The sequence below is a fragment of the Archocentrus centrarchus genome, chromosome 13 (genome assembly GCF_007364275.1).
Source record: "Archocentrus centrarchus isolate MPI-CPG fArcCen1 chromosome 13, fArcCen1, whole genome shotgun sequence".
NCBI lineage: Eukaryota > Metazoa > Chordata > Actinopteri > Cichliformes > Cichlidae > Archocentrus > Archocentrus centrarchus.
In genome coordinates this window covers 4958036-4970400 of record NC_044358.1, presented here as the reverse complement: position 1 = coordinate 4970400, position 12365 = coordinate 4958036, and the positions used below count along the sequence as shown (strand labels likewise).

At 39.4% G+C, this 12365-nt stretch overlaps 1 protein-coding gene across 2 annotated transcripts in view; it reads right to left on the bottom strand.

Moving 5' to 3' along the window:
• Positions 1-12365, bottom strand: part of myo18ab (myosin XVIIIA b) — a 172399-nt gene that overhangs the window by 65752 nt on the left and 94282 nt on the right. For both annotated transcript variants that reach the window (XM_030743863.1, XM_030743862.1), the window contains exons 24-27: positions 10210-10299; positions 9029-9148; positions 3180-3291; positions 228-355 (exon numbers count right to left, since the gene is read on the bottom strand). In XM_030743863.1, the coding sequence (XP_030599723.1) occupies positions 228-355; positions 3180-3291; positions 9029-9148; positions 10210-10299 (450 nt within the window). The remainder of the gene's footprint in view (positions 1-227; positions 356-3179; positions 3292-9028; positions 9149-10209; positions 10300-12365) is intronic.

The window sequence follows — 12365 nt, the reverse complement described above, 5'->3', positions numbered from 1 at the left end:
AACATATGAAGAAAGTATATATATATATACACACACACACACACACACACACACACACACACACACACACACACACAAACACACACACACACACACACAAATAACTGTTTGGGTTTTTTTGCAATAAAATGAAGAAATCAGCATCAGGTAATTATGGTGAAGTCTGACATTTTACTGTAGACAAGAAATTTCTTATCGTTCCCAAATATGTATCAATGTCCACTCACCCTCCTCTCCAGCTGCCGCTTATTCTGCTGCTCCAGTTCCACTTTGTCATCAAACTCCTGCTGCAGTCTCTTCTTGGTGAATTCAATCTCCCTGATGGCTCGCTCATACTTCAGCCTCCACTCTCCTCCTGTTATATTCAGTACTTTTACAGTCTGCATAATGTGCTGCACACAACCCATACAGTACACATTCTAACAAAACCCATCACTGATGGGGAATCCTCCCACAATTAATGAAAACACAAAATAATTATAGAAGTCAGGAAAACTTTACAGCCCCATAACAGAAAAAAAACTTCAGCAGATATCTTGTTACCTTCTGCAAAACTATTCTGTCCTAATTTAGAGGCCTTGCCCTGAACTTCTATCCTAATCCTTTTAGTCACCCCTGGGTTAGTAAAGATATAATCCATGTTCCATAATCCAAACATTTTTAAGCATGCTGTAAGAGACTGATATTCTGTGATTATCTTTAACATTTCTACCAATACTTTTTGGTAACCACATCATAGAACAGACACAAAAAAGTCAATAGTTAACAAATTTGTTAAAGTACATACCGCACTCTTGCACAAGAGTGTATACTACATAATGCCTTTCTATTTATATAATCTATAACAATACGTCAGATATAATGCGTACTTATAAGGTATTCACATCATATTATACTTGTGTGTACAGGAATATTACTACATGACGCACCCATACGACATAATATGCTGATATTAATGTATTATGTATAATATCACTACAATCATAAAGCAACAGTGTTCTTTAAATTTGAGCAATATTGCTGAGCAGTAGGTATGGCTTTAATGCTCCTCAATGATGACTAATAGTACTATTTATGGCCATGACTCATCTTTGACCAAAATGTTAGACAATGCTCAGCCAATCAGAAGTTGGCATCACAGGCTAATCAATAAGGCTACAGCCTAAAAGTGATCTTACTATAAACAGAATGAGTCTTTGCCTAGAAATTTAGGATTCCCCAGTTTCTCACTATCAGCTACTGTCAGCTGTTCAGTGAACTATGCCAACTGCTAGATATGGGAATCCCCACTTTCTCCATTTCAGTCAATAACAGTCAAGTAGGTATAGCCAGTCACACAGCACAATATGATCACATGATTAGACTAAGCCAATCTGGCATGAGAAAAAGGATGCATATCATTAGTATATATTATCATAGCATTAGCAGCCCAAAGTCCTCCATGTTGTTTATTCTCCACTTCAGATCAATACAGCCAAAGTGTACAAAGGGTACTAAACATCCTGGAATATGAATATTGTGTTACACATCTTTTAAAGAGTAAAGAAAACGTGCCAAATTTCATGACTCAACTCCTTGTGGTTTCAGAGTCTATAGATAAAGTTATAAAGTTGTAACCCCTTAATTTTTGGCAGACTTTTAATAAATACCACCAGTAACCAGTTGTGTGTAGTTTGCACTGATTAAAAATATAAAAGCAGGTGTGACTGGAATTATTGAGTGGATGGGGTGTTTGAGTCCACTGTGACGTTTCCGCAGTATGTGACATTTTGGCAACCAACAGCAACATCATCTGTTGCTGTTGGTTGGTCTGCTGTGCTGTATCAATTCCTAAGTTAACGCAGCTGTCTCCAACAATATTTTAGATCTACTGTACCATACACTGACATGCTTTATGGAGATGCTGATTTCCTTTTCCAGCAGGACTTAGCAAATGCCCACAGGGACCATGTTATTACTGTGCAGGCTTGGCCAACTATTGCCTGACCTAAACCCTGCACAGAATCTATGGGGTATTGCCCAGAGGAAGATGATGAACCCAAAAACACAGACGAGCTAAGGCCGCTATCAAAACAATCGGAGCTTCAAGTGTGTCAAAAGTTTATCGCCGCCATGTCAGGCTTGAAATATTTCACTTTACATGCAATGAATATAGAATATATGAAACTGTACCCTTATGAATAAAAAAAGTTTTTCATGATATATATATATATATATATATATATATATATATATATGTTTGTTTGTTTTTTTATTTTTTGAGATGCACTAAGATATAAATGAATAAAAGTCATTTTATCAAAGTCAGGCTCAACCGAAATGACAGCTCGTTATTCACATCTAACTTGGGACGAACATGTTTGGATTTCGCCACTTTATTACTGTTTGCATTATTTCAAATTCTCTCATTTTATTAACAAACCTCTCCAATACTCTGAACTATACTTTAGTAAGACCTGTACAATTGTGAGTTATATCCACAAGGAGCAGCCTGCACGTCTTGAATGTACATCAAAGTCTAGCATACATACCCCTCCATGAGTGTGGCACACTCTCATTTCACCTTTACTATGGTACAAATGCACAAAGCTGTTGCAAGATCGAGACACTGAGAAATCAATTCTACTTTCACAAAGCCTACAGGCCACACAAAGACAGCTGGCAACCAGCCTGAGTCCATGCTTCATTTCTGGCTTTGAACCGATCCATCTCTAATGTACTTCTTCACATTGGATTTTTCTTGGCTTTTGTCAAAGCATTGATTGGACACCACCCCTGCAGTTCCTGCACCTCCACTGAAGAACACACACTGGGCTTTTCTAACAGTCTGGAATAACTGGTATTGTAATGTCTGAATGGGGGTATGTGAAAGTACAGTTCATTCAGAGAACACAAAAAGTGCGACAAACCACAATAAGGCTTTGATGATATGAGCTTGTGCAGAGACTGTCAGGTATTCATTCAACTCAATGCCCTTTTCAATACCTCAAACAAAAGAGAAAGACAAACTGCAACGCCCTCTGCTGTTTTTGTATTTGAGGGGACTTAATCAATAAAAATGAGAGAATATAATTGTACGCAGTATTTTACAAAGTGTTTTGAACAGACTTAATGTCTAGAAAAAATGCAGGTATAGAATTGTCTAGAGACTATAAATAAGTTTCAGGAGCGTGCCTAACCTGTGTCATCAGCATCCACCTCTCCACTGAGTTCAGACGCCCGGATGAGTCGGGCCTCCATCACCTCCATCTCCATCGACTCCATCTCTTTCTTCATGCTGTCAAACTTAGCCTGGTGGATGAGGGACAACAAGCAGTTTCTATAACAATGTCAACAAAACTAACCAGAGATTGACTAACTGTGTAGAGGTTTACATGGCTCATGGGTCAGGTACACGGTCCCCTAGCATAATTTTGCTCACAGCTCAAGAACTGGCTCTGGGTCAAAAATGTTATTTGGTGAAATTAACGGTGCTTGGACTTTAACTACGTGAAGTGTTGCTCAGTTTCATTTACATGTGCAGCAAATGATTAAAAACAGTGTGCAAACCAAAATATTCTGCAATAACTTACTCAACCAAATATGTACACAGATGGTGTGCCACATTTCTGTAAGACATTTACAGGTCAACACCTCCCCCAGGGTTTTCTGAGCAGTCACTGCAAAAAATTCTATCCCAACAGCTTCCCAATAAAAGACAGAGAGCTGATAGCTGGGAACGGGCAGATCAGCAAAGAGAACAGAAGAAAGCAAAAGAAAAAAGGGGTAAAAAACAAAAACAAAAACAACGACAAACAAACAAAAATTGATGCACAAACAACTTTTTCTAGAATCTCAAAAAACTAAAGTGCAGGCAAGTGCAGGCTCAATCACAAACTGGCAATAATGTTTATCTCACACATGCGCACACTCGCACATACACGCACCCCTCCCTATCTGGTGTCTGATTGTGTGTGAGCAGGCCTCCCTGCTGTTGGGAGGTTCTTCCAGAGGCATGGCTACTCATGGGCTCCAGCTGTGGCTGGCACACCTGTGCTCAATCAACGATTTACTCATCTGCTGCATTTCAGGACCAGCTCATTCATGCGTTCTCTGTTAGATTATTATAGCAGTCAAAGCTGTAATAATAAAGGCTCTCTTGATTTCTTTGCTCAGGATTTAATTTCTTGCATTTTCCTGTCTCTTGCTGTGCTCTGAATTACTATTTTGTGTCAGACAGCACCTTTTGTAGCTCACCTCTCTGGACTTACATCCTTGCCAGTCTTGCCCTTAGTAACTTAGCAGTCTGTTTACTCTCCACTGCTCCACAATACCTCCTTAAATGCCTACACCTAAGTCAGCCTATAAGAAACACCTTAGCCATCTCTCTGTCTTTAAATCAAAACTCTGGATTGACCTTCTATTGTTTGGACTCTGAAATACTGACAGCTCAACCCAATGTCACCTAGTTTCCAGAGCAGTTTCTCATCTTATCAGGGTCTAGGGGAGGTAGAGGAGGTCATCTACTAATCGCAAGGTTGGTGGTTTGATTCCTGGCTGCTCCAGTGTGCATGCCAAAGTATCCTTGGGCAAGATATTGAACCTCCGAGTTGTTCCTGATGTATTCATCAGAGTGCGAGTGTTAGATAGAAAACACTTAGATGTAGAAAAAAGTGTAGAAAAATCTTCCCTCATCTTTTTGAGTCACAGAAAGTAGTGTGCATCACACGATACCAGCTGAACGAGCTAGCCGATAGTAGACCGTTTAAATACAATGCAATCCTTTGAGGTTATCCAAGTTCCACTTTACGTGTGACATTTTAAAAGATTCATATTCATATCAAAACAATACAACAAAGACTAAAACCCCACAGGAGCAAAAGCAAGGCTGCTCTTCAATAATCGAAGCTGATGTGCTAATGTTCAAGTAATATATAAATGAGCATTCTATAAATTACATTTTACAATGCCCCTTAACATCATTCAATGTGAAGTCAGTAAATTTAGCTGTGTTGTTGAAAACTTTATGACACTGCTAAAAGCCTAATTGGGCTATAAACAATTATTCATTTTTATCTGCTGCTACAATTTAGTAGTTCCATTTTCATTTCCATTAAAAGAACTGCCCTTGGAACAAAGCGGCAAGTGAAGAATTTGACATGAATCCAATTAAGGATCTAACCTACAGCCTTAAATGGTGCAGCATGTGCTCTTTTATCGTACAGACATGCTTTTATATTACTTTGTTACTTTAAAAGAGCTCTTCTGTTCTGTGTGTGTGTGTGTGTGTGTGTGTGTGTGTGTGTGTGTGTGTGTGTGTGTGTGTGTGTGTGTGTGTGTGTGTCTTCAAAAACCTCTTGGGATATAATAGGATCATAATATTTGGGTAATGTGGCAGCATGCATGCAGATGTATTTTTCAAAACTGTTACTGACCTGTTCAAAGCTGGGAAGACTGCTTTTGCAACTGTTTGAGTAATTACCTGTTACCTGCTGATGCTCAGGCGCCAATTAATGTAAAGGAATATATCTAAAATGGACTAATGAAAATTATTACTTTGGTACAGACTTTGGTTGCAGGTAGTGACATGAGACTCTGCTGTGTCTTGGCTATTGTAATATTTATATAACATGTTTTCTTCTTTCTGCTGCTCCTTTTAGAGGTTGCTGCAGAAGATCATACGTTTCCATCTCACCCTGTCCCCATCATCTTCTTCTGTCACACCAAGCCTCTGCACTTACCTCCTTCACTACATCCATGAACTTTCTCTGTGATCTTATCTCTTCTCCTCCTGCTGCCAGCACCATCTTCAGCATCCTTTATCCAGTATATCCACTATGCCCCCTCTGTATCCATCCAAACCAGAGCCATGCATCCCTCACTTTTGCTCTCCTACCGCTTAACCCCAAAACTCAACAACTAATTACAACATTCTGACATTGTCCTTTGTTCATTCTTCTTTACTTAGGACCTTTGCTCTTAGGCCATTGACAAGTTTCCTCTAGCACACCTGGCTCTGGGACCTTTTACCAAGTTCAGTCCAGCTTAATTCCATGCACTGAATCTCCCTCTCCAATTCCCAAACTATTCCTCAGACAAGGAATTTTTCTTTTTCCCCTGGAGGTTCCAGTTGAGTGCCTGCCATGTGATGTTGCTTGCAGGCTTCCATAGTGTGTCCTAACCACTTCCATTTCCTCCTGATTATCTGCAGTGCTATCGGCTCTTCCCCTGCAAGCTTCCATAGATCCTCATTATTGACTTTGTCCTTCCAGCAGATCTTAAACATTCCTCTCAAACAACTATTGACAGAGGTCTGAATTTTGTGTTGTGTCTTCTTGTCGTTCTCCTTGATCTTTTCCATAGTTTTCTCTCCATGGAGCAGGACAGGCTTCACACTGGATGTAAATATGCAGAATTTAGTTCTTCTCTCTTTTGATGCCCAGATGTTCTTCAACACAAGATACAGTGTTCTAGCCTTTCCTATCCTTGTTCGCACATCCTTCTCAGTACCTCTGATTACAATACTGCCAAGATACATAATCTCGTTCACGTCCTCCAGGTGTTGTCCTTCAACAATGACAGGTTACTTTAATTGTGGCTTTTATCCTGAGCACCTTCATCTTCACCTTGTTGATGTTCAGCCCGATCTTGGCTGATGTTTCGACTAACTTGTTTTGGTTTTTTTCTTGCATCTGGCAATGACTATGCACAAGCAGGAGTAAATTGCGTAATCAATGTCACCAATGTCAAGGTGTCCATTGGTTCAGAAAACTGACCCTCATGTGCAACCCAGTAAGAGATTCCCTCATAGCTGACTTTAATTAAGGTAATGAATTTCTCTGGAATTCCATAAAAGAGAAGTAGTATCCATAGTGTCTCACAGTCAACACTATCGAATGCATTTTCAAAGTTATTATATAGTGGGGAATATGATTATTCTATGATGATGCGTAAAGCATACATATTTGATATATGCATAAGCGGTTTTGCCATAAACCTGCCTGCTGGTCTCATAGCAGGGCATCAACTGCTGACTTCACTCTCACCAAAAGCATTCTGTTGAAGATCTTCCTTCAAACAGATAATAACTTTATTCCCTTGGGGTTGTTACACTCTCCCAGATCTTCCTTCTTAGGAACATTTATGATAAGCCCCCCCCAACACTCTTCTGGGATGCTTTCCTTCCTCCATATTCTAGCAAAGAGCCTGTTAAGGATATCTATGGATATTATTAGACCTGCCTTTATAGCCTCGGCAGGAACCCCGTCAGGCCCTGCAGCTTTTTCATTCTTCAAGGCTTGGATAGCTGTCTGGATGTCAGACTTACTGGTCTTATCACAGTTCAAGAGAAGGATTGTGTCAGATGCTGGAATATCTGGTGAGTTATCTGGGCCTAGTCGGTTTAATAGTTCTCCAAAGTGTTCTGCCCAGTTGCTCCTCAGTTGGTGTTAAGGGCTTGCCTCGTTTGGCCTTGACTAGCTTGATGCTTTCCTGCCACCCTCCATGTGTGGCTATAAAGATCTTTTATATTCCTTTTGGCAGCTGCCTTTACCAGGTTGTCCATGTATACCCCCTTCTGTCCCGTCAAACACTTTTCTGTACTTCCTTATGAGCCATTCCATACTGTTCCTGGGCCCAAGCTTTAAAAGCTCTCATTCTACAGTTGTTCAAGTCAGCTTTACATTCTTTTAACATCCGGTCCTTGAGGGTTGATTTCCTTGTCCTCACATGTTTCAGTCCAAACCTCCTTCACTCTTCTCCACTCAGTCTCAATATCAGACACTGCCTCTGTTTCATACAAATCTTGTAACACCTGAAACCTGCTTGACACATTTATCTGGAACTGGTCTTTCATCCTTGCCTCTCTGAGCAGGTCTGAATTGTATCGTGCCCTGGAGCCTGTGGGTCGGCCATGTTGTTTAAGACACAATTTCAAGGTTACCAGAACAAGGTGGTGGTCTGACGTTGTCTGTGCCCCTCTTAAACTTGTAATGTTCTCCGCAATTTTTTGCTGATGGAGAAATGATCTATTTGGTTCTCAATAATATGGTCAGGTCTTCATTATTGTCAGATCCTGTCTTAGCATTGAAGTCCCCCCATAATGACAGCAATGTCCTTTGATATTTCCTTGTTCAGGAGATCCTGTAATATTATATATAATAGAACTCCACCTCCTTATTCTTCTCAGCACCATTTGTAGGCGTGTAACACTGTATAATACTAATCTTGATGTTCTTCTGCTTTGTTCATTCACAAGGTCGAAAAGTACCAAAACGAACAGCTGAGAAAACCTGTCCCAGTGGATCCTTGCCTGAGGCTCAAACCCCCACCACCGCCTTTGGGTCGGACACATCCTGCAGGCTCAGCCACATACAGCAAAAGAGCAGCTTTTAAATGTATAATTTGTAATAATTATTCAAACTTGAAAGTCTATTTCAAGCCTAGGTTTATTTCTTACTTGATCAATATTTTATTGCCATCTAAACTGTTTCATTTAATAAAAAGGAACCAAATTTAGCAATTAATATCTGACTGTTTAACATTTCTACTCACTGTCATGTAAGAAAAAGAAGCTGTTCATCCTTCATCTGATTTATTGCTGCATAAATGGTTAAAATACAAATAGCAGTCAAAAACACAGCTACCATCATTCCTGTATTCAGTGCATGTTGTACTGAATGGGCAAAAATGCCAAAATTCATTACACAGTCACAGCCTGTTGTGTACAGCAACAGTAACAGAATAATTAAGGGACAGATACCCTGAATCAGGGTGTCCTCCACGTATAGCAGTTTGGAATTATATATATATATTTTTTTACCAGGCTCAAGGGACCCACACTGCAGGTCCTGTAATATCAGGAGTGTTCCTCTCCTGAATATGAAGGGTATTCACAAGCCAAAATATCAAGTTCTCTGGGCTAGGTGAAGGACACCCCCACCTCAATGTAGAGGTCTACATGAGGTATACCAGAAATATAGTGCTGTGGTGGCCGGTCACAACACTTTTCCTCCAGTGTGCATGCGTGTGTGTCTGTTTCTGCCTTTACCTGCAGGTCCTTCATGTCCTTCTCCAGACGGAGTCTCTCAGACGTTTCTGTCTCCAGCAGCTGGGAGGCCGATTCCCCGGTGTTCCGCTCATCAGCCAGCTCAGCTGACAGCTCTGTGATCTGAAGCAACACACACACACACACACACACACACACACACACACACACACACACACACACACAGTGTGAATATTGATAAATCTTCTATTAACGTATAACTTGGAAGAGTTTCTCTGTCAAAAATTTTGTTTTAGGCCAAGCTTGGAGATCACATCATCAAGTTGTAACATTAGTGTTGAGACAGGGGATCATCTGGGACATGATTAGGAAAACATGAGAACCAGGCTAACTAATGACCAAATTTAATTATATAATGGTTCAGCTGTCATTTGTCTTTATGTCTTAACAGGATGATATGAGAACAACAAGGTCAAATTTCAAGAATTGTAGAGGGGGAGGCACAGGAAGAACTTCAGTATGTATCCATGTTTCCATGCCGGACACTCCAGGTCAAAAGTTTGAGTTACTTATAAATGTGTTTTGCAATAAAAGCACGTATGTTTTTATTTAACATAAATGGATATGTTACAACACAGTTAGTAACAGCTTATCATTATCACTGACATTCATTAGTTAAATCTGTGTCTATGTAGGCGTGCAGATGCCCACTGCTAGGACACAAGTTCATGTAATAATACAAATTAGCAGTCTGCTGAGTGTTGAGAAATACAAGAGCAGAACACCAGCACTGACTGACAAGCAGTCTGATTATTATTTATTGTTGGGCAAGATGAACATGTTTCAGCTATAAGCCATTTAGGGCAAAGAAAAACAATCATTTGGCCATAAAGAAAACAGCAAAAAATACTACATATCATAACATCAGCATACAGTTATGACACCTCTGTAGGTATATTTCTTTATTACAAAGAAATCTTCTTCTGAACACTTTGCTTTTTCTCACCAGAAAAAAAACCTGTAAGCTGGGTTGTAATGTGTGCTACGATGCACAGTAGTGTAGTAATGTGTAATATAACACTGACCAACACTGGAGTGCTTAATTTAGTAAATCTGTTTGTCTCATACGTTGTATCTTGCAAAAAGAATTGTTAGAATTTTGATTGTTTTCAGGAGTCAAATCTCCCAAGTGTGTGTGTGTGTGTGTGTATCTATATACTTACCCGGCTCTCAAGACGGTCACTGTTGAGTCTCAGCTCGTTCCTCTCTTTCTCCACCTTCTCCAGCTTCTGCTTTAGTTGCTGGATCTCTTCCTGAGAGGGAATATGCAGAAGAAGTTTAAGACAGGCACACATTTGTGTTAGAACTACACTTAATTTAATAATAATTCAGGTCTCAATTTTGCTAAACTGTACTGTGTGTTCTTAATAGTAACAATAACCTTTATTTGTATAGCACAGTTATAAAGCACATATATAACAAAGTGCATAATTTGTCTTTCTTTTCAGGTTTTTCAGAAAAGAGAAAAAACTGAATTGAAAAGGCAAAAATAAAACTTTCATTAAAAAATGATTTAGGCCATTATTTTAAGAGTGAAGGTATTAAAAATAAGTGTACATGTCCAAACAAACACACAGTCAAACAGAAGGTCTAACATTCATTCCTGCATACACATTTCTATACACACATTAGAAGAACAAGGGGCAAAAATGATGGGCAAAAAATTCAGGAAAAGTTAAGCGATACCATCCCAGTTCCATAATCTGTCGATACGAATGGCACGATCAAGCGTGCCAAAGGCTGCCGATAAATCAAACAGAACTAAAATCAAATATTGATCTTTATCTGTTTTATCTAAGCGTATAAGAATATCATTGGTAATTTTCAGTAATGTTGTTTTGGTGCCATTTTGCTGAAAACCAGATTGGAATTCATCAAACATATTGTTTCCTTTGACCAGTTCAGTTAATTGTTGTTGTTAATGAGTTCAGTTGTTAATGAGCAACAGCTTTTTTTTTAGAATTTTAGAAATGATTAGAAGTATGGAAATGGGCATGTAACTGACTACAACAGTTTACAACATCTAGGAAGAGTTTTTTAAACAGTGGGATGATGCTGGCTGCTTTAAATAATCTGGTATGCAACCAGATGTTGATCCAGGATCCAGGCTTGAACTGTGACCTGACAGCATTGCTCATACTAGCCAAAAAAAAAAGAAAGACATTTTTCACATTCAGTAGATGGCATGGAAGGAAAACCAGACTGAGTGGGATTAAGGAGTCTGCTGATGATGTTAAACAAGATGGGATTATGCTTATTATTGATAATCAAGCCAGAGAAGTACAGTAGGATGTTCTTGCATCTTTTATGAGCTGGTTGAGTGTAGTTAAAAACTCCATCGTGTGAAGGAGGAGATTTAAATTTTTCCATCTCTGTCCAGCTTCCCTGTATGATCTTCTATGGCAACGAATCATTGATCCAAAAGGAGGGAATGCCAGCTGCAGCTAATCTGGATTTTATAGGGACTATGCTATTGAGAGCTAATGTACACATGACCAAACCAATTAAGTGAATCATTGGTATAAACGCATGTGTTGAGATGGACATGTAAAAGAAAAAGTTAAAGATAGGCTGAGAGTAAAAACAGGGTCCAGGGTGGGACCATTAACATATTGCACTGAATTGCCTTTGTAACATTAAGAAGTTTAGTGGCAGTACAGTGAGAGGAACCATCAATCTGTAAATTAAAGTCACTTAGCAAAATGAGCTTGTCAGATTTAACAACAACAGATAAAAGCAGACTGGAGAGCTCATTCAGGAAGTCAGTAGAGCATTGACGAGGTTGGTAGGTAATTTTGAACATAATAATTTGAATGAAATAAACCAGGAGGAAACAGAACACAAGTTCCCCTTGAAAGCCACTGCTATTCCCTCACCATGAGCTGTAGACCTCAAGGCATTCAAGACTTTATAATTTGGTGGGCAAAGTTCCACAAGGGGGACACAGCCCTCTGGTTTTAGCCGATTCTCAGAAATACAGAAGATGTCTAATTTCTGAGAGGTAACAAAATTGTTAAGAATAAATGATTTATTGGACAAAGACAGGGGAGTAACTTCTGGACTGACAGGCTTAGGAGGCTGAGATTTAGAGGACACAGTCATTAGATTAATTAATTACATTATTCAGCCTGGGTGCTGAAATATGATGAACAGTTTCCTTCTGGGCCTTATAATCACAGGGACTGTAAAACTGTGGTATCAGTAGAACATGAGACAGGGCAGGGAGGAGTGTGACAGTGCTGTTACAAATGAGTAGGTGAAAGGCTGCTTGATACTTGATAATGATGGTGGGAAAGCAACTTCATGCCATGGTCCTGGA